The sequence below is a fragment of the Triturus cristatus genome, chromosome 3_2 (assembly GCF_964204655.1).
Source record: "Triturus cristatus chromosome 3_2, aTriCri1.1, whole genome shotgun sequence".
NCBI lineage: Eukaryota > Metazoa > Chordata > Amphibia > Caudata > Salamandridae > Triturus > Triturus cristatus.
In genome coordinates this window covers 19,910,605-19,934,316 of record NC_140584.1, presented here as the reverse complement: position 1 = coordinate 19,934,316, position 23,712 = coordinate 19,910,605, and the positions used below count along the sequence as shown (strand labels likewise).

Genomic DNA, 23,712 nt, shown 5'->3' with positions numbered 1-23,712 from the left:
CAGTGCCGAACTTGAAGCGGGCGACGTCGGAGTCGACATACGGAAAAAGGCCTTCGGCGCCAACAAACCTGCTCGGCTCCCGGCGCCGACGCCATCGACACCGAGGGCCGCACTGCCTGCTGCGTCTCGCATCGCTCCCTCGACAACACCAAAGCCTCACGCATCGAAGACGTCGACGGTCATTTCCGCACCTCGACTCGATGAACCACCGGCGCCGAAAAAGTCCACGGCCGCCTCTACGAACCTGGTCGGTGCAAAAGCCTCAAAGGCGCTCCAAGTGCGACCCGTTGCGGCACAAAGCAGCAAAACCAAGACTGCCCTCCAGGACCCGTCGGGTTCCGGACCGATCGAAGCTCCGGCAGCCTCTTCGGTGCCAGCCAACATTACCTTTGACTTGCCTCCGTCCACAATCCCGAAAATATTCCAACTCAGGACACGGGTCACCCAGACCACGATTACACCTGCTGAGACGTCTCCGTCACATGTCATCGACGCCAACACTGGCAGGATGATTCTCCACGAGCGGAGGATAACTTCGGAACCACCGTTGGACCCTTTCAGGATCCCACTAAAAAGGAAGCTGCCTGTAGAATCAGAACCTGTCCTTTATGAACCTTTCCACTCATCCTACCAGAATCCACAATTATTCTCTCCCACACACTCCGACACGGATGCGTTAGAGGACTACATGGATGACCAAGTCCCCTACCATGGAGACATAGACCCTGATGACCAGCAGGACCCTGATCACACTTGGGGCGACCCTGTAGACCCAGGTGCACCTCTCGATGCACAGGACCCACAACTCTATGGGGCAAAAACATCTCCCACAGAGGATACTGCAGCGTTCAACGCTCTTATTGAACGTGCTGCGAATAACCATGGGGTGCAGCTTCACTCTGACACCATCGAAGATGACTTTCTTATGGACACTTTTGCATCCTCAGAAAGGCATGTAAAGACTCTGCCCATGTTAAAAGGAGTCCTCAAACCAGCCAAGGACATTTTCAAGGAACCCACCAGGGCACGAGTGATAAACCCCAGGATTGATAAGAAATACAGATCAGCACCTGGGGATCCTACTTACATCAGAGGCCAATTACCACTAGACTCCATTGTCGTAGCGAATGCTCGCAAGAGGGCACACTCGCAAACGACAGGTGACGCTCCTCCCCCGGACAAAGAGTCCAAGGTGTTAGAGACCTCTGGCAAGCGAGTTGCCGCCCAAGCTGCCAACATATGGCGCATAGCCAACACTCAAGCGCTCCTTGCTCGCTACGATAGAGCGCACTACGACACATTGGAGCAACTACTCCAACATCTCCCTGACCAGTTCAAAGAAGGCGCAGAAATTCTCATCAGAGAGGGACAGCTACTCACGAATGCTTCCATCAAGTGTGCACTAGATGCCGCTGACACAGCTGCCAGGGCCATAAACACAAGCGTCATGCTGCGACGACATGCCTGGTTGCGAATCTCTGGATTCAAGCCTGAGGTACAAAATAATATACTCAACCAGCCTGTCAACCCCGACTATTTATTCGGGCCGGAGGTTGACACCACCCTTGAGAAGATAAAAAAGGACACGGACACTGCAAAGTCCATGGGCGCTCTCCAAACTCAGTCCTTTCGGAGCGGCTCCTTTCGTCGCCCCGGAAACAAGGGAGCAGGTAGAGGACAGGGGTCACAACAAACGTATAACAAAGGCAATACACAGACCACCTACGATAAAAACACCCGAGGTGGATATCGTGGCTCCAGTACAAAGGGCAGAGGACGCGGCTACGGCAACACCAGGTCCTCCCCCAAGAACAAGCAGTGACGCCCTCTCCCTTCCTCCCGACCACATAACACCTGTCGGGGGAAGGCTACAAAGGTTCCTGTCCACGTGGAACTCCATCACCACGGACAGGTGGGTCAAAGATATTGTCAAATACGGTTACTGTCTGGAGTTAACCTCCACTCCACCCACAATACCACCAAGAAACCGCCCTATGTCCTCAGAGCACTTAACGCTCTTACAGCAGGAGGTGCAAAGTATGCTTCTAAAAGGCGCTATAGAGGTCGTACCCGTCCACGAGCAGGGTACGGGAGTGTACTCCCTCTACTTCTTAATACCAAAAAAGGACGGGTCACTCAGACCTATATTAGACCTGAGACCCCTGAACCGGTACATTCTTTCAGAGCACTTTCACATGCTCACTCTCCAGCAAGTCCTTCCGCTTCTCAAGCAGGGAGACTTCCTAGCCACGCTGGACCTCAAGGATGCGTATTTCCACATACCCATTCACCCCTCACACAAAAAATACCTCAGGTTCACTGTTCAGGGGCAGCACTACCAATTCAAAGTCCTTCCCTTCGGCGTGACAACAGCGCCCAGGGTTTTCACGAAGTGCCTAGCTACTGTGGCAGCACATCTACGGAGGCAGCACATACACGTCTACCCCTACCTGGACGACTGGCTCTTTCAAGCGAAGTCAGCCCAGCAATGTGCCAGCCACATGTCCCGCACCATTCACCTTCTTCACAGTCTGGGATTCTCACTAAATTACCCAAAGTCCCATCTCCAGCCCGCACACGTACAACAGTACCTAGGTGCGACTATAGACACTCTGGCGGCCACAGCTCAGCCAAATTTAGTGAGGATCAACAGCATGCAACTGCTGATCTCCAAGTTCAAACCCAAACACTCACTTCCAGCGCGAGTGTTCATGCAGTTGATAGGCATGATGGCCTCCTGCATCTTCATAGTCCCACACGCGAGATTACATATGCGCCCGCTTCAGGAGTGCCTAGCACGTCAGTGGAATCAGGCTCAAGGACAGTTGAAAGACCTAGTGTTGGTGAGCGGTCGGGCATACAACTCTCTGCATTGGTGGAACCCACAAAACCTTTGCAAGGGCCGACCGTTCCAAGAGCCTGTTCCACAAATAGTACTGACAGCGGACGCGTCTCTCCAGGGATGAGGGAATAAAATTATGGATCAGGTCGAACCAGGAAAACAATGGTATAACCATGATTGTAGGGTTGCTAAATCACAACTGATTCACGCAGTAAAAAATGGGAGCCAATGTGACATAAAAAATGCTAGACTGATCTATAAAAAAACCCTGAGTCAAGCTAAAAATGCATGGGACGCTAATTTTTGGGATGACTTACTGAGTGCAGCTAAACTACATGATCAAAGCACGTTCTGGAATCTAATTGCTAAGGGAAACAAAAAGGGTAGATCACCCAAGGATATTTTTCTGGATGAACTGACCTGGTGTGATCACTTTTCTAAACTTTACACGATTAGTAAGGATGATTTGTCCCTAGTGAATGTAGACGTTATTCCAGCCAGTAGTACTGTACCATTACATTTTACCTTAGAAGAGACAGTCGAGGCATTATCAGCTATAAAGACTGGTAAGGCCCCTGGCCCTGACAAAATTCCTGGTGACTTGTTGAAACACGATGTCAATGTGTGGGGGCCGTATATTAACTTTTTAAGTAACTCAATTGTGGCCGGTTTACCTATTCCAGAATCACGGAAAGGGGCAGAAATTATAACAATTTTTAAAAAAGGTGATCGCCATGATCCTAGCAATTACCGCCCCATTAGTTTAATTGATGTTTTACAAAAGATTTTTGCCAGACATATTTTAAATAGGATTTTAATTTGGATTGAGGAGACGAAACTATTGTCAAAATACCAAGCTGGCTTCAGATCTAAAGTAAGTACTGTCGACCAGGTGTTCAGATTTATGTGTATTTGTTGGAAATACATAAAGATCAGGCAGGGTAGTCTTTATGTTGCATTTATAGATTTAAGGGCTGCTTTTGATCTTGTCCCCCGGAAGTTGCTGTGGTCTACACTAAAGAAGTTAGACATCCCTGGTGAGTTACTTAATGAACTCATCAAACTCCATACAGGGAACTATGCAAAAATTAGATGGGGAAAAGCAGGAGAACTATCTAAAGCGATCCCCGTAGATAGAGGGGTGCGTCAAGGATGCGTATTAGCACCCACATTGTTCTCACTGTACGTTAATGATATTCCAACATACCTGAGGAATTGTGCTCATGACTCCCCAAAATTAGTCGGTGAACCAATTACTTCCTTACTTTTTGCCGACGATACTATCCTTATTTCTCAGACCCCGAGAGGCTTGCAAAATTTGGTTAATACTTTTTATAATTATTGCGTGGAAAAGGGGCTGGAAATTAACCCAATGAAAACAAAGTACATGGCCATAAACCCAACCAAAACGTTTAAGGAAAACTTGCTCTTAGAGAACCGCACATTGGATAAGGTAGAAAGTTTCAATTATTTGGGCTTGATATTAGATAACAAACTGTCCTGGCAAGGCCAGCTAAATAAAAGCTCACTATCTCTTAAACAGAACTCTTTCCCCATCCTAAAGGTGCACGGAGCAAGTAGTTCTAAAGCCATTACACCAGCACTGGAGGTCTTTAAAGCCAAGGCTCAATCAGCAGCTCTTTATGGTGCCGAGATATGGGGATATAGTAATTCCTCCAAATTCGGCGTGATAGAAAATACATTTGTGCGTAGTCTACTTAAAATACCGACTCGTACCCCAGTTGTGCCCCTGTTTTTAGACATCAATCTCAAAAGAACAGAACACTTGGCTTCATTAAGACCGTTATTGTACTGGGTCAGGATATGGTCAACCCCTGAGCTGATAGACTATAAGGATGGGTTGATCGAATTAATTAAATTGGATGTGTTTCAGAAAACCCCATGGCTGAAATATATTTGTACATCGTTTAAGAGATTGGGGCTTTTTTCCTTTTGGGAGGAGCCCCATAATTTGACTCAGTTCTCCAAAAAACTCCTCAAGGTAACCTTTTGGTCCCACGTTAACAGTGAACTAACTCTGGGTTCTCGCATTGGTACTTTAACCCAGAATTTTTTAAACGCAAAAGATTCACCTAACTTTGAGGAATTTATGGATGAGATCGCTCCCCCCTTAGCAAAATCTCTTTATCTGCAATTTAGGTATGGGGTTTTATTATTAAACTCCTACACATGTAGGTGGGCTGGAGAAAATGGACTGGATTTGTGTACTATGTGTCCCCTTGGGGCTAGGGAAGATATTCCCCACATTCTTTTTTTTTGCCCGGCCTACAAGAAACAAGGTCCTCGTGGATCAAACCCCTCTGTAGGAATATGGGGATTGAGTCATATAAAGTAGCTGAGCGCATATTAAAATTTAATTCCTCCCAAGTAATGGTATATGGTATAAGTAGATATTTATTCAATGTATACCTTATTAGGAAATGCCGTGGTCAAAAATTGTAATCATAGGAAGAGGAACCTTGGATTACTTTAGATATCAGATTATCCTCAAGTCTACCTCATCTTAATATCTTTTATTGTAAGATTTCTGGCTTTTAGCTAATTTAATGTGTTATTTATATTTTATCTGGTATTGCTTAATCATGGACAAATATTCACCATCATAAATTGTATGTATTCTGTTCATCATGGACTTATGTATTGTGTATTTCTACCATGGATTTATGTATTGTGTTATATGTGTTGACTTTTATGGCTATTGTTAGCCGAAATAAAGTATTGACTGACTGACATACCCATTCACCCCTCACACAAAAAATACCTCAGGTTCACTGTTCAGGGGCAGCACTACCAATTCAAAGTCCTTCCCTTCGGCGTGACAACAGCGCCCAGGGTTTTCACGAAGTGCCTAGCTACTGTGGCAGCACATCTACGGAGGCAGCACATACACGTCTACCCCTACCTGGACGACTGGCTCTTTCAAGCGAAGTCAGCCCAGCAATGTGCCAGCCACATGTCCCGCACCATTCACCTTCTTCACAGTCTGGGATTCTCACTAAATTACCCAAAGTCCCATCTCCAGCCCTCACACGTACAACAGTACCTAGGTGCGACTATAGACACTCTGGCGGCCACAGCTCAGCCAAATTTAGTGAGGATCAACAGCATGCAACTGCTGATCTCCAAGTTCAAACCCAAACACTCACTTCCAGCGCGAGTGTTCATGCAGTTGATAGGCATGATGGCCTCCTGCATCTTCATAGTCCCACACGCGAGATTACATATGCGCCCGCTTCAGGAGTGCCTAGCACGTCAGTGGAATCAGGCTCAAGAACAGTTGAAAGACCTAGTGTTGGTGAGCGGTCGGGCATACAACTCTCTGCATTGGTGGAACCCACAAAACCTTTGCAAGGGCCGACCGTTCCAAGAGCCTGTTCCACAAATAGTACTGACAGCGGACGCGTCTCTCCAGGGATGGGGAGCTCATGTACTCCACTACACAGTGCAGGGACTATGGACGACACAACAGAAGAAGATGCACATCAACCTTCTGGAACTGATGGCAATCTTCCTGGCCATGAAGGCATTCAAAGTACATCTGTGCAACAAGGTCGTGTTGATCCGGACGGACAACATGACCGCAATGTACTACATACAGAAGCAGGGAGGAACACACTCTCCACAGTTGTCTCATCTGGCTCAGAGCATGTGGAAGTGGGCCATTCAAAGGAACATGTTCCTCATGGCGGAACACCTCCCCGGCAAGGACAACCAGATGGCGGATCTGCTCAGCAGACACAGCCACCAGATGCACGAGTGGGAGTTACACCCATCAGTACTCCAGCCGTACTTCCAGCAGTGGGGTCATCCAGAGATAGACCTGTTCGCCCCAAGCGAAAACGCAAAATGCCAAAGCTTTGCCGCCAGGTTCCCACATCCGCAGTCGCAGGGCAATGCGATATGGATGAACTGGTCCGGCAAATTTGCGTACGCTTTTCCCCCAGCGCCGTTGATACCGCTGGTGGCTCGCAAACTCAGACAACACTCCCTGACACTCGTCCTAGTTGCTCCTACGTGGGCACGCCAGCCATGGTACACCACCTTCCTCGAACTTTCCGTGGTGCCGCATCAAAGGCTGCGGATCAAACCCGCTCATTTGACGCAGAACCATGGAGAGATTCAGCACCCAGATCCGCAACAGCTGAACCTGGCAATCTGGCTCCTGAAGTCCTAGAGTTCGGCTATCTCAACCTGCCACCTGACTGTATGGACATCATCAAGGAGGCCAGGAGACCCACTACAAGAGCTTGCTATGCAGCCAAATGGAAAAGGTTCGTCATTTATTGCAGTAATAATGACATTAACCCGCTGGACGCATCCATCCAAAACATCATTTGTTACCTATTACACCTATACCGATGCAATCTGGCGTACACCTCTATACGTGTCCATTTGACCGCAATATCAGCCTATCTGCAAACCAGGCAGCACCTCTCACTATTCAGAGTGCCTGCCATCAAAGCATTCTTGGAAGGACTCAAACGAGTCATTCCACCTAGTCACCCACCGGCTCCAATGTGGAACCTCAACCTGGTCCTCACACGCCTAATGGGTCCACCCTTTGAACCTCTACACTCATGCGAGATTCAATTCCTCACCTGGAAAGTAGCTTTCCTGGTAGCGATCACTTCCTTAAGAAGAGTTAGTGAACTCCAGGCACTAACCGTTCAAGAGCCATTTATACAGGTTCACGCCAACAGGGTCATACTACGTACCAACCCCAAATTCATGCCCAAAGTAATATCGCAGTTCCACATGAATCAGACTATTGAACTGCCCGTTTTCTTCCAAAACCCACAAACTGTCGCAGAAAGGGCACTCCATACACTAGATGTACGGAGGGCCCTCATGTACTACATCGACAGGACTAAACCCTTCAGGAAGACAAAACAACTGTTCGTTGCCTTTGCCCCGCACCACAAAGGTAACGCCATCTCCAAAGCAGGGATAGCCAGATGGATAGTTAAGTGTATTTAAATCTGTTATCAAAAGGCAAAACGCACATTAACTATTCCACCACGAGCCCACTCAACACGTAAGTTAGGGGCTTCCATGGCTTTTCTAGGAAATATTCCCCTGCATGATATATGCAGAGCAGCCACATGGTCCACTACACACACATTTACCAAACACTATTGTGTAGATGTGCAGTCAAAACAGCAGGCAGCTGTAGGACAGGCTGTTCTCAAAACTCTTTTTCAGACCGCTGCAGCTGGCACGGGTAGCCGCCGCTAATAGAGGGCACTGCTATACATTCTATGCACAGATATGAATTCAGCAGCCCACATGCCTCGAACTGAATATGCTACTTACCAGTATGCATCTGTTCTTGGCATGTAGGGCTGCTGACATTCATATCGCCCTCCCTCCTCCCCGGCGCCTGTCGCAGCTGCAGCTCTCAGAATTACTGTAAAGCATGGTCATCACTTACTGTATCCACTCCATCACTGCCACAATGGCGAAAAACAATCTGAGGATGGAGAGGATGCCCATGCGCACTGTAGTCCAGGGGAGGAGTCACCTATCCAAGGATACTTCGAAGACTCTTCCAGGACAACAACGTGCAAACATCCGGACCCAACACTAGGCGGCGATCTATGCACAGATATGAATGTCAGCAGCCCTACATGCCAAGAACAGATGCATACTGGTAAGTAGCATATTCAATACAATAACACACAGCTTAAATGAAAAATAAATGCAGGTACGTTAATCAGTAGGAAATTAACTATAGTACATTTTGAAGCCTCCATTAGTTAATGGACTGCAGAGGTCTATGTGTGTAACCATATATCACAAAATTAAGGGCCAAGACAACTTGCTGCTCTGCGTTAAATGGAGAGGGCCGAAAGGCACCACATTGACTAACATATGGTGCATTCTTGGTCTCTCACTGCATTGAAATACTATGTGCTGCGTCGCAGGCAGGATTGTTTTTGTGCAGGAAGGTGTCCCTTCCTTAGAGGCATTTTGTCCTCGTTGCACCTCTATCGGGAATGCGTACAATTTTGACACATTCCCAGGTTTACTACTCATGGTAAATCTGGGAATGCTGTAAAAAGCATGTGTGGAATTTTGGGAACACCCACTGTCCACCCACGTAACACTTTCTTGTCTCAGAGTCAAACAAGTTTCTCCACATTTACCAAGCTACGCAGGGCCATGCAAAGTGGCTTAACCTGGCATGGTATATCTGACTTGAGGATTGCATCACTACATGACGCAAGGGCAATACAATCTTTTGATGGATAAATCGGGGCCTGATTCTTGGTTGGTGCAGTGGGTGCTAGGAGGTCCAGCCTGCGACAGAAAGCCTTGTTGAAAAGTTAGTCATTATGTTAATCTTTCATTACACACAGTATAAGATAGGCTGCTACAAAATGTGTGAAACGTTTTTTTATAAAAAGGGGATTCCAAAATATAGATTTTATTAATATCCAGGCTGTACTTAGTACAATATTTTCTATAAATGGTCCTTAAAAGCACACACTTCACAGCTTGGCTGGTCACTCCTTGCACTACCACTCAAAAAGAATAAGTCTGCGTGATCAAGAAGCTTTAAGTGATTCCATCCAATAAAGTCAATACTGGCTTTTAAGCATCCTTTACAATTGCAGATTAGCCGTTCACATTTACATTTCTTTCAGGGGAGCAAGCCTCCTGGCAAGAAGACTTGTTGCTTGTTTAGCTGTCTGTCCACCGTCACTTTCACAGCACAGGAAACTCCCTAGCTGACATTTCAGCTGGAGCATTTAAACTATCTGAATTAACTGTCCTGGGATGGTTGTATTTTCACAAAAAGTAGGGTTACTGTTTTTCATAAATTAAAAAAGATGTGCACATCATGCCCTTCTGATCCAGCGACTTTGACCTCTGGCGAAGATGCATGACAACAGGTGCTTCAAAAAAAAAGAAAACCAGTGCAGATGCTCAAATTATTTCTTGAGATGCCACCACCTTCTCCCCCCACCTCCCCCCCACCTAACACTACCCACTGGTGCTCCTCAGAGCTGTGTTGCTATCAAGCCCTGCTTTTATTAGTGATTCAGGAGGCTCTCCCAAATAATATTTTAGAAAGTGTTATGAAATTGGAAAACAGCCGCTGTTGGGTGTTCAATTACGGATATAATTTGAGTACAGTGGGCCATTCACACCTCTTTGTACCAGCTAGTGCTCCAGCAGCTGCTGCAGTAATGAGAGCTACATCTATCATTGTATATGTTAGGGAGACTTGCACTGCTATTGCAAGTGATGTACCTATTCTCTGTTAGAGAAATCTTTGCACCTTTGTTGTCACTGTGCTTAAGGGAAGCTCATTTTATTCTTAAAAAGGGGATAAATGAATATAGTGCATTCCTGGTTATTATACAAAACATGGCCCGACTGAGTCCTTTTTAGGGCTCGCCTAGGCTGTGCATGTGCTGTCTCTTCAAGAAATGTATTTTCAACAATATGGACTTTAAGCACAGCCCATCTTTTTGATTGGCTCCTTTTACTGTCCTTCATAAATGCCAGCTTTTCTTTGGTTTATATGATTAGTAGTCCCCCTTTTTCTACTTGTGTATCCTCCCATGAGGTCTACCCCTGTTACATGTGCTCTTACTCTTCATGTAATTTACAATACTTTTGGATCACTCTTTTATTTTTGTTGGCCTGCCTCTGCTCGTGTTAAGCGTTGTGTTTTTTTTACTTTATGTGTTCGCAAACATCTTTTTAGAGGAGACCGAGATCAAATGTCAGACTTGGTCCGAGGGGGCCTGTTCCTGATTGTTTAGCTCTAAGGGCTGATTTTGCATTACCATTGTTTTGTTTCCTGCTCCTTTGGTGCCCGTAACCGCTTCCAGCTACTCGTGTCTTAAGTGCATTCAGCTTCGGTACACGGTGCTGCTCAAAGTTCACTTAATGACCCCATGCCGTGCCGCCCGTCCCCCTCTTAGCCGTGGCTATTTGATGTTTTCACAGCTACCATTTAATTGGGTTTGTGAAGTGCTTTTTTTGTTGTTTGAACGGTTACAGAGGACGTGTAGCCCCTGCCTTCCCGCTTGCATTATGGCGTCTGAGGTCTGGACCACCTCCCATGAACGTCCAAAGTGCGTACTGTCTTCAGTGAGTGTGTTCCACTTCGGTACACGGTGCTGCTCAAAGTTCATTTAATGGCCCGTCCTGCCCCACCCGCCCTTGCCAGTCGCTGTTTGTTATTTTCAGTGTTGCCATTTAATTCGTTTTAATAAAGAGATTTTTGTTCAACAGTAGCCCATGCTGTCCACCTCAGAATATGGCATCTGAGGCCTGGACCACCACCTATAAACCTCCAAAGTGCGGTTTGTCTTCGGTGAGTGCGTCCAGCTTCAAGACCCGGCGCTGCTCAAAGTTCACTTAATCTCCACGTGCTGCTCCTCCCCTCTCACCCACCAATCCCTTTTTGTTATTTTCAGTGTTATAATTTAATTTGTTTTATAAAGTGATTTTCTTTTTTGAACGGTCACAGGTGCAGTGTCGCCCATGCCTTCCCCCTCGCATTATGGCGTCTGCGGTCTGGACCACCGACAATGAGCCTCCAAAGTTCAGGTTTCTTTAAACAGCGTACGATCGGGGGGAATTTATGTTGGTACACAGATGGTCTGGCACTTCATAGTTTCTCTGCCTAACGGGAGACCGGAACCCTTTATATTCCCGGTAGATTAATATCCAAACTTAGTTTACTGAAAGGCGTGTGCAGGCATTGCTACGTTGTATACCAGACAGCCCAAAAGGAAAAACGAATTTGTTAAATGATTGTTTTCATGATTTGCTATTAATTAAACTGCAACCAACTTTACCCCAAAATGTTGTAGAGTTGTTGTTAGTCTGCGTGGTAAGCGAATAATTAAGCACGAGGAAGTAGGCAGCTGGAAAATGTAACAAAGGGAAGCTTCCTTTAAGATGTCGGCTCCTTTGCTTATATAAAACTGAGATAAACTATCTCCTTAAGTGATAAGCAGCTCTTCCACCCATTCCAGGACTTATTTTATTACTGCACAATAGATGGCTTGTTCTAGTGTAGCTTCAGCTGGATATAACACTAACTGATACATTTCTAAGTGAGACCTGATTTCCTGGAATGGGGGTGGATCGTAGAGCCTGTTAGTGGGGCCTCACTGGTTTTCAACACCTCTATTTGTTACATAGATTTTCCTCATCCGCCTATCTGCCTCTTTACGTTGAAGCACGTTGCATAACTTGCGTTCACCCTACCATCCGCTTCCTAACCACTAATACCATAATTATTGATCTAGCAAAATAATTAGGGCATTATGCTGCTCCACATTTCTGAAGGCAAGCAGTTTTGCTATTAACAGTGTTGATGCTACTGTTTATCAACCTCGAAAGGATCAAATGCTGAGTCAGTCTGTCAGCAATAGACCTTCTGACACGCAGAGCACCGGCAATGCTTAAGAGTGTTTAATCCACTCTGCTTTTTTCCGAATCGAATGTCCTTGGCGACAGTGAGGGCACAATAGTAGTTATTTTAAAAAAACGAATTTGATACTGCAATGTAGAACTTGATGTGTTTTTCATAAGAAATCTGTGGTGACTGATTGTAGTTTTATCAATATACTGTAAATGAAGCAACCTGCATGGGATAGTAAATCTCAAATTGGTTGATATATATGCTTGCACAATGCTTGTCATGTTCCATGGCTAAACACTTGTAAGGTCCCAAAGTTGTGACCTATTGGCTATGCCAATGCTTGTTTATGTAGTCACAGTAGGAGATGAGACTTAGAAGAGCAAGTACTGTTGCTGAAGTTTTATTGCACTCCGGTGGCCTCTGCCATCGCATGTCATTTATTTCAACACTAGATCCTTCCCGAATACCTAATGAGACAACATACATCAACAAGGAAAAACAAAACAAATTGGACACTATTGTACGTCAGAGTTTCAAAGTCAGTCAGGAGGGCAGTGGTGGATGCTTGAGGAACCATGCTGGTTCCAACCGGATGACAATACTTGAGTTCATAGTTTCTCCCCTTCGCAGCCAAAGTGACAGAGAAAGCAGTCAACAGGGAAGTGACACGATTCATCGGCGAGAACGCCGTCCTCGACCCGTCCCAATCCGGATTCCGAACCAACCACAGCCCAGAGACTGCCCTACTCCCCTCCACAGAATACATCCGCACCCTCCTGGACCAAGGCCACTCCGCAGCCCTCATCCTCCTCGACCTGTCTGCAGCCTTCGACATCGTCTCTCACCGTACACTAGTCGACAGACTACACAACTCCAGCATACAAGGGCCTGCCCTGGGCTGGTTCCGATCGTTCCTCACCGGAAGAAGCCAAAGGATCAGGCTACCACCCTTCCTCTCCACCCCCACTAAAATCACCTGCGGAGTCCCATAGGGGTCATCACTGATCCCGACCCTCTTCAACATCTACATAGCCCCCCTCGCAGCCATCGTCCGAGGACACGGCCTCAACATCGTATCCTATGCAGACGACACCCAGCTCATCCTCACCAGTGACCCCACCACCACAAAACTCAACTTCCGGAGAGGAATGCAAGACGTCGCAGTCTGGATAACCAACAGCTGCCTAAAGCTCAATGCAGAAAAGACAGCAGTCCCCATTATTGGAACCACCCTTTCAGCATGGGACAACACCTGGTGTCCCACCGCCCTCAGAAGCCCACCCACCCCACTCAGACGACGCCAAAAACCTCAGCATCTTACGCGATTCATCACTCACCATGAACTGACAGGTCAACGCCGTCACCTCCTGCTGCTTCAACACCCTCCTTCAAAAGACCTTCTAAAGGATCTCCCCGGAGTCGAGAAAGACAGTCACCCACGCACTCATCACCAGCAGACTGGACTATAGAAACGCTCTCTACACCGGCATCAACAAATCCCTACTCTGCAAACTCCAGACGATACAGAGCACCACGGCCAGACTCGTCCTTGGCATCCCCCAGCACAAACGCATCAGCCAACACCTGCGGAGACTCCACTGGCTCCCCGTGCAGAAGAGGATCACCTTCAAGATCCTCACTCACGCCTACAAATGCCTACACAACACCGGACCCAAACTTCCACTTACCCAAAAGAAACCTCCAATCTGCCAACTTCTCACTAGCTGAAACCCCGCGCATCCACAGAGCCAGAGCAGGCGGAAAATCATTCTCTCACATCGCAGCCAAGACCTGGAATGAGCTGCCGACAGACATCAGATGCGCCCCCTCCCTAAACACTTTCAGGAAGGCTCTCAAGACCTCGCTCTTCGGCTGAACGGAGCTGCGTTCCCCCCCCACCCCCCTATACCCCCTCAGCGCCTTGAGACCCTCACGGGTGAGTAGCACGCTTACAGTTCCCTGAGTGATTGATTGATTGATCCTATATAGTGGTTCGGGTATGACCAGACTGTGGATGAGTTCTAGATGTTGATGAACATTTTTAGATGCCCATTGACAGGGTTGGATTGGGATTAAAAATCGGCTCGGGCACGCTAAAAAAAAAAGAGGTAGAAGTCAGGGATTCTTGTGGTACACCACCTGATGTTCCCCCTCACTCCCATATACCAGATTAGTCCCACGTGAGACAGCTGATTTCTGTTGTGCTCTGTCGCATCTCATATGGAGCAAGCTGCCGAGCACTGCCTCTTCCTGGTCTCTGAGAGGCCATGTGAAGCAGAAGCTGGGTAAGGAAAGGACATTTAGAGGGAGATGATTAGGATTATTGGATGGCAGTTTTGCTTTTAATTTATGAAAAGGATATGGGAATGCCTTAGGGAAGTGGCAAGTGAAGTCACTCGATTCGTTTACTTCCAAATTTTTGGGGAAGGAAGGGAGAAGCAAGCCATGTGGGAGATATGGGAAATTGGCAGGATTCCAAGTATTGTTTTTATCTTGGGTGTTTAGGATGGCAGTAGGATGGAAGGGGCCATCTTATATGTATTCCCAATGACTCCTGTACCCCACCACAGCTGTCGATTGAATCACTTCAGTTGAGGAGAACATACTCAACCTAAACTTGTACTTGTGTATTTTTTTTTAAAATAGTTGTTTTCCACCTCTATGATCCAAGTAAAACCATAGACAGTTTGAATTGTGCCCTATTTTCATGTCACTTAACATCCTTAGCAGAAAACAACCTTGTTTTGGATTTATTGCCATCTACCATTCCATAGATTGTAGGGGTACAGTAGCACAGGGGCAAAATAAGACAAGCTGGTGTTGAGGGCATTATGCTCAGCATGTAGGATGAAATCAGTTGACAGCTGTGCACCCCAAACCTCAGCTTCTCTGTGTTCCTGACGCTGAACTGTTATGCAGTGGAAAGTATTTAAACTTTGAATTGAATAACTAATCCTGGAATAGAAACCATTAGTGTAAATCTGTTTCTTACCATAGGTAGATAGTGGAGAAAATTAAATTGGCTCAGTTTTAAATTATATATAACTATCTACAACAGTGACTTACCCCCAAATTGGCTGCCTTGCAGATTTTTATTTAACAAAGTCAGCTGGTGTACACAATCCAACAAATTTGAGAGGACCTCACAGCAAAGGTCTTTTTCTTGTCTCCTGTGCTATCCTATACTATACTTTAAATTAATGACATGCTTGACGAAGTGTTCTTTGAGAAGGATCATCGCATCATGAATTATCATTTTTCTGCTCAGAGCTCTTTGCCTGTCTCTTTTTACCCAGGACGTTGGAGTTCCTCATGAGACACTTGTATCATCTGGCGACGTATTGCTCGATCACCAACATGCACACCAAGAACCTTGCCATTGTCTGGGCACCCAATCTTCTCAGGTAACCTTCTTGCTAGTCAGTTAATTTTTTGGCAATGGTCAGCGCAGCACATTGGTGGATAAGAGAATTAATATGGAGAGAGTATTAAAACATTAATGGAAGTCAATTCTCTAATAAAATAATTCAACTCTAGACACAGGCTTGCTCCTTTGATTTGCAAAGAACTTCCTCATGATGGGGAGGCTTTGAGTTTGTGATAGCAGTGCCAAGAATGCTTTCTGTCATTAGGGTTTCTTTGAAAGGAATTGTTTTTCTGATGTCAGTCTCCAACTATTGTTCCGTCAGTGTTCACTTTTCAGCTTCAGAAATCGAAAAATGACCCTGCAGCCAACCTCTGTCCGATTTGATACTTCATTATCCTGGAGAGACAAGGCTGTCTACATCATTTTAGCTATCTCATAATCATCAGGAGAAGTCCATCATGTTTGGATCGAATCATATTTTAAACTTTTCTTCCCATCTCTTTTTATTAAAATGATGAGTTTCTTCTGGGACTAGCAAACATGCTGTTCCCTTAATAATATCTGCGGTTCTTAAACTTTGCTGAGGTACATGTGAAGGCCTCTTGTCCATGACTTGCCCTCCGTATCTATGGCTCTCAGTCACTGAATAACATTGTAGTTGAGAAGCAGGACTTCTTATTCTTGTTTTAATGCTTTCCTCTGGGCGGCACAATAATATAGGATGCCTTTCTTGCTCCCAGACTAGCTCATGTGCCTTTTGTATTCCGACATGTGGTGTGACTTGCAGTCTTAATATAAGTTCTGTTTTGCTGTGTGTTTCATCCCTTAGGTCAAAGCAGATCGAGTCTGCCTGCTTCAGTGGCACAGCCGCCTTCATGGAGGTGCGGATCCAGTCTGTGGTGGTGGAATTCATTCTGAACCACGTGGATGTTCTTTTTAGTCCCAAGCTCAGCTCTGTAATACGTGATGGACCAGGTAAAGTGCACGTACCAGCAGTTCATATTCTGTTCCACAGCTATATGTTGAATAGCAGTCAAAACCTTTATGTTTATATGGAAGGGAATCCTATCACTTATGTTATCATGCGATAAAGTAGAAAAAAACACAGCACATTGAATATGCACACTGCAGCCCACCATCTTCAATGTTATCCCATGATTAACTCTGAGACAGCAGTTCAGTGTATGAGAGTCCATTGTCCTGAAAACCCTCATAACACTGCCACCTCTGCTCGCTTTGCCATAACATGGGTCCCCGAACTTGCCTCATTTGAGTCCAGAATGCATAACGTGGTGTCAAATTCCTCTCACTGTTTGCCTTAGGGGATACCAGGATCTTCATTTGAGCCCATCTACACAGGATGTCTAGTATCTTTAGTTTGGTGTCTATTTTTGTGTTTGAATTTTCCCACTGTTTCAAGGGAAGAGTCTGCTTTCTCGTTGTGGTGTTTTAAACGCCCAAAGCCTCACCTCTGGTCACCCTGGAAGCTGCTCCATACCATCCACCTTCCCAGACAATCTCTCCAATTTTACCTCAACTGCCTTATCCTATTTAGCAATTTCTCCTAACTTTACATCTGAAAGAGACTATTAGTTATAGATTCCTTACATTAGAATTACCCCCAGGCGTCAGACTGGATCCAGAGAATTTTTCTGTTAGCAGTACCCTTGCACATCGGTAGGTGGAGTCGGCGGGCTCTGCGACCGTCGTAATCACCGGGATGACGTCGTGATGTTTACTAAGACGCCGTCCCTGCGCGCTGACATAAATTCTTTCTTTTTCCACGCCAGCCATGAATCCGGCATTTTTGGTGGAGCGGTCCCGGAAGTTGTTGGAGGTCTGGCAGTCGACACAGTGTCACTCGAAGTCCCGGTCGAGAGCAGGGGCGGCTCCTCCACGTGGTGGAGGTGCATCGTTCCACTGCTTTCTCGCAGTGCGAGAAGCAGAAACATAAAATGGTATTTTAAATACCATTTTATGTTTCTGCTTCTCGCAGTGCGAGAAACCAGAAGGCAGAGTTTGGTTGGGGGCGGGCGGGTGGGCAGTGTGGGTGTTCCTGCCCCAGGCAGGGGAGGAGTGGCTTGCCCACTGTTGTGGGCGCTGACTGTTTGGTCATCCCCAGGGCCGACCAAACCAGTCATACACACTCAGTCATGCACACCTCCCCATAGACGCCTGTGGGGTCGGCGTCCCAGCCAATCACAACGCTGCCATTACAGCGTTGGGATTGACTTAGGGGAGGAGAGGGAGGCTGCCTGCTTCCTGTTAGGCGCAGAGAGAAGAGACACGACGCGGAACCAGAGGCGAAGGTACGTTTAAAGATATATATGTTCGAGGCATATGAGCTGCAGATTATACACTGTGCATAGCTCGCCATCTGGTGTTGGGCCCGGATGTTTGCAGTTTGTTTTTCCTCTTGGAAAGTCTTTGGAAGTCACGAGGTTGGTGACTCCTCCTTTGGTTCGTATTGCGCATGGGCTTCGGCTCCATCCTCAGATTGTTTTTTTCCGCCATCGGGCTCGGATGTAATACTTCGCGCTCCGGTTCCGAACTTTCCAGTTCGACGATTGACGCAAAAATCCTCGCTCATCGAGTTTCTTCAGACAATAAATCATCTAATCACCTTCTCTTCGGCACTTCTTTGATTCCGGTCGTCGACGGCGGTCTTCGGGCCTATTCCGGCTCCGGTCTCGGCTGATGGAAAGAACTCCCTTCAAGAAGTGCCCTCGATGTGGGTCCAAGTTTCCCCACACCGATCTTCATGAGGTGTGCAACCTCTGCCTCTCCCCAGAACACGAGGCCCGAGACTGTCCCGCCTGCAAGTCTTTTCGCTCTAAAAAGACTATTCGAGATCGACGGGCTAGACGCAACATGGCGCACTCCTCGACCTCCGCTCCAGTCGACATCTTCGGGGACGACGTTGAAGCTCCGGGACAGCAGAACATCGAACAGGAGGACGACGACCTCGTCAGCGCTTCCGAGGCCGACGACTCAGATGTGGAGGACATCACCCCGACGCAGCGGGTCGTGAGTACAATACCCCCTCCCACGCCGATACCCAAAAAGGCTTCGGTCACACCTTCGCCTCCGGGCCTAGGCAAGACCAAGGACACTGCTTCTCACACCCCACCTTCGGGCCCGGTAAAGAAGCCTATTAAGCCTTCCGGCAGCTCGGGCTCGAGCCAGCCGACCACCGCTACCGAAAAACACCCTTCGGCACCGAAGAAAAAATCGGCCTCCACCTCCACACCGAACCCGGCACCAAAGCCTTCGGTGTCGAAACCTGCCCTTCCGGCGCCGACCAAACATCACAAGGCCCTCGGCACCGACACTCCCGTGCCGAAGCCTTCCTCGGCACCGACCAAAAAATCGGAGGTCCCAAAGAAGCACGGCTTAGACAAGCCTAAAAAGCCGTCGGCACCGAAAACTTCGGCGCCGACCGAACAACCAGTGGCGCAAGAAATTTTCACGCCGGATCCTCTGCAAAAGACACTCACCAAGGATCCTAAAACTGGACACTTGACATTGTCTTTAAAAAAGAGACACTTGGACAAACCAGCTCCACCCCCACCTCCAAAAAGGAAAGACATTGCTACCTCTCCTTTCAGAGTGCCTTCCCCACCTCCTCCACCCTCCCCACCTCCACCACCTCCACCTCATCGTTCCCCAACCTTGTCTCCTGTCCCAGATGATTTAGGAGACCCTTCTTATGATCCAGCAGATGTGCCACAAGATCCCACCCCTACTGGATCTCCAGACCCATGGGACGACTATAACAATCTGGACATCCCAGATGTCCCACAGGATGACCTTTACCCATCTAGGCCATCCCCACCTGAGGATTCCTTAGGTTTTCACCACTTTTTACAAAGGGCGGCACACTACCACGGGGTGGAGTTACATACTGACCCAGTGGAGGAAGATTTTCTCCTAGACACTTTCGACGATGCACAAGGGTCTACTGCCATTCTACCTATGTTAAAGGGAGTAATTAAACATGCACCTGAGGTTTTTAAAGACTCAGTCAGGGCCAGGGTCCTAAACCCCCGTATAGAGAAAAAATACAAAGCCGCCCCCACAGACCCTTCATACATTAAAGGCCCTGCACCATTGGATTCCCTAGTGGTATCCACAGCTAGGAAGCGCTCAAATTCTCAGGCGTCAGGCGAAGCACCACCACCTGACAAAGAGTCCAAGCTCCTAGACGCGTCAGGGAAGCGCACTGCGTCACAAGCCGCCAATATATGGCGTATCGCCAATACGCAAGCGCTGTTGGCCCGATACGACAGGGCGCATTATGATGAGCTAGAGACCATCATGCACCATCTCCCTGAAAAGTACAAGACTAGGGCTAATGAATTGATTCAAGAGGGAAAAACAATAACTAATACCTCTATTCGCGGTGCCCTAGATGCAGCAGATACAGCCTCCAGGGCCATAAACACCAGCGTCCTTCTCCGTCGCCATGCCTGGCTCAGAGTTTCAGGCTTTAAATCTGAGGTACAAGCCTCTATATTAAACCACCCATTCGACCAAGATCATCTATTTGGCCCCAAAGTTGATGAAGCCCTCGAAAAGATGAAGAAAGATACTGACACGGCGAAATCCATGGGAGCCCGGCAGTCACATACTCCCAGGCGCTCCTTTCGCCGCTCTTCCTTTCGGGGCACGGGCAGAGGCTACTCCTCGGATAGTGCATCCACGTCCTACAAATCCCCTCCTCAATCTACCTTCACAAAGGGTTATCAAAGAGGCAGATACAGAGGCAATAATAATAAGGGCAGAGGCAAGACAAATACCGCCCGCTCTGCCACACCTCCTGCCCAATGACTTTCCCCCGCTCCCTCCAGACTATTCCACTCCGGTCGGGGGCAGAATACAACATTTCCTTCACGTCTGGGAGACAATCCCCTCAGACAGATGGTTGACACAAATTGTTCGTTCAGGGTATTGCCTAGAACTAACATCTACCCCCCCCCCCCCCCCCCCCCAACATTCCACCCAGGCAACGCCCTATGTCTCAAGAACATACTACATTACTAAAACAGGAGGTGATCTCCCTCCTGCAAAAAGAAGCCATAGAGCCGGTCCCCATAAATCAACAAAATTTAGGGGTCTACTCCCTGTACTTTCTGATCCCAAAGAGAGACGAGACTCTACGACCTATCCTAGATCTCAGACCTCTAAACACTTACTTACATACATTCAGACCATTTGCACATGGTAACCCTTCAACAGGTTCTTCCGCTCCTCTCCCAGAGCGATTTTCTCCCCGCTCTGGATTTGAAAGCCGCATACTTTCACATCCCAGTACACCAGTGTAACGCCCTGAACGTCTCGGGATCGTTTAACAGACACGATAATGAGGACGCAACCACTTGTGAAGGGTTAGTTATTTTAATGAAGGCAAAAATAATACAAAGAACAAACAAAAGTTATAGTCACTGGAATCCTCCAGGCTAAGTACGTTACCAGCCCACCGCACGGATGGTCCTAACCGTCCTCTGCATATACGCCGATCCCGGCGTATGCCAACAGAGGGCAGAAATGAAATGGCCGACAATGCCAATCGGTAGGCTGTGAGGGGCACGAAGAGTGTTGGGGAGAATCGAGGAGTCAGGGAAACACCCAGCCGGGGTCTCTACCTGAAGGGAGCAGCCGCTCAACCTCTTCCTCAGACTGCACCGGGACGCGGAGTCACCTCCTGGTGATGCGTCACCGATACCCCAATCAAAAAGCAAGAAGACTGAACCGAGAGCAGCCGCTCGATCGATCCTGTGGACTTCCGAGTCTGTAACGCGGCAAACACCTCCTGGTGTGCGTTACAGCTGGCAGTCCCTGTATCTCTGGTCTGGCTGGGAGTTACGACTCCAACCAGCAAAAGCTCCACTGCGCTTTGACTCAGCCGAGTCAAAAAGCGAAGCTCAATGGTTGACCGGTAGAGCTTCCGGGTCCTTCACAGGTGACGATGGGGCAAGACACGGCCCAGGGAGTAACGACTCGACCTACCTCTGTTCTTGCCTTACTGGAGCACCACTCTGGAACACTGCTCTTCACGAAGCAGGTACGTCGGTGTAAACACAATATCCGACAGCCTTGTACCTCCCGGTTCCTCCCTTTATAGGGCGGGTTTTCCTTGAGTTATGTAACAGCTCTCCTGTTTACATAAGGGCGTGTTTTCCTTGAGTTATGTAACAGCTCTCCTGTTTACATAAGGGCGTGTTTTCCTTGAGTTATGTAACAGCTCTCCTGTTTACATAAGGGCGTGTTTTCCTTGAGTTATGTAACAGCTCTCCTGTTTACATAAGGGCGTGTTTTCCTTGAGTTATGTAACAGCTCTCCTGTTTACCTAACCTCTCAACCGCTAAGCATCCTGGGAGATGTAGTCCGTTTTCGCTGGTTACCGTTTTCTTCCCCTCGCATGACAGGAATTCTTGACAACCAGTCTCACAGAAAGTACTTCAGATTTGTGGTGGACGGGCAACACTACCAGTTCAAGGTGCTCCCGTTCGGGGTAACAACAGCACCAAGGGTATTCACCAAGTGCCTAGCGGTAGTGGCTGCACACCTCAGAAGACAGCACATTCACGTCTTCCTGTATCTGGACGACTGGCTAATAAAAGCCACGTCCTACAAACAATGTGTGCAACATACCGCCGCTACGATCCAACTACTTCACCGGCTAGGTTTCACGGTGAACCACCAAAAGTCCCACCTAATACCATCACACATAAAACAATACCTCGGTGCTACCATAGACACCTCAAAAGCCATAGCCTATCCCAATCCTGTCAGGATTGCAAACATACAGGCTCTACGTCACAAATTCATAATTCAACACTCTCTCCCAGCAGGAGTGTTTATGCAACTGATAGGGATGATGGCCTCTTGCATCTTCATAGTGCCTCATGCAAGACTCCAGATGCGTCCACTGAAAGAGTGTTTGGCACGCCAGTGGAACCAGGCCCAGGGGCAACTGACAGATCTGGTGTTGGTAGACGGTCGCACCCATCGCTCTCTGCAGTGGTGGAACACCACAAACCTTTCCAGAGGTCGACCATTCCTGGACCCGGTTCCACAAATAATACTAACAACAGACGCATCGCTCTCCGGCTGGGGAGCTCACCTGTTACATCTCACAGTACAGGGCACGTGGACTCCGCACCAAAAGTTACTCCACATCAACCATTTGGAGTTACTAGCAATCTTCCTGGCCCTAAAATCCTTCCAGACGCAGATTACAGGCAAGGCAGTCCTCATTCGCACAGACAACATGACTGCCATGTACTACATTCAAAAACAGGGGGGCACACACTCTCCACAGCTCTCTCAATTAGCACAGAGCATATGGAGATGGGCAATTCCACAGAAAATCTTTCTCCTAGCCCAACATGTCCCAGGAGTCCAAAAAACCGTGGCAGATCTGCTCAGCAGACAAACGCAACAGATTCACGAATGGGAACTTCACCCACAGGTTCTTCATCCGTTCTTTCAGAAGTGGGGGCATCCACACATAGATCTATTCGCCACCCACGAAAACAAAAAATGCCCAAGCTTCGCCGCCAGGTATCCACACCCATTGTCCAAAGGCAATGCGATATATATGAACTGGTCAAACAAATTTTCATACGCCTTTCCACCTCTCCCACTAATTCCATTAGTGGTGCGAAAGCTACAACAGCATTCCCTAACACTGATCCTAGTAGCTCCAACATGGGCCAGACAACCGTGGTACACCACACTGCTGGAACTCTCAGTGGTGCCACACCAAAAGCTACACCTCTCACCATGCCTCCTAACCCAGAACCATGGAGAGATCAGGCACCCGGACCCAGCTCAGCTCAACCTTGCGATCTGGCTCCTGAGGTCCTAGAATTCGGATACCTTAAACTTCCCCCTGATTGCATGAATATTATCAGGGAAGCTAGACGCCCTACTACTAGGGCATGCTATGCTGCAAAGTGGAAAAGATTTGTTGTTTACTGCCACAACAACACAATTGATCCTCTAAATGTGTCCATACAGCACATTATATGTTACTTGCTCCATCTCCAAAGGTGTAACCTAGCATATACATCCATTCGATGACAT

At 47.6% G+C, this 23,712-nt stretch overlaps 1 protein-coding gene across 7 annotated transcripts in view; it reads left to right on the top strand.

Annotated features, from left to right (window-relative positions):
* The window catches only part of ARHGAP32 (Rho GTPase activating protein 32), a 1,461,643-nt gene that overhangs the window by 1,290,176 nt on the left and 147,755 nt on the right, over nucleotides 1-23,712 (top strand). For all 7 annotated transcript variants that reach the window (XM_085647194.1, XM_085647195.1, XM_085647193.1 and 4 more), the window contains 2 exons: nucleotides 15,551-15,658; nucleotides 16,451-16,596. In XM_085647194.1, the coding sequence (XP_085503320.1) occupies nucleotides 15,551-15,658; nucleotides 16,451-16,596 (254 nt within the window). The remainder of the gene's footprint in view (nucleotides 1-15,550; nucleotides 15,659-16,450; nucleotides 16,597-23,712) is intronic.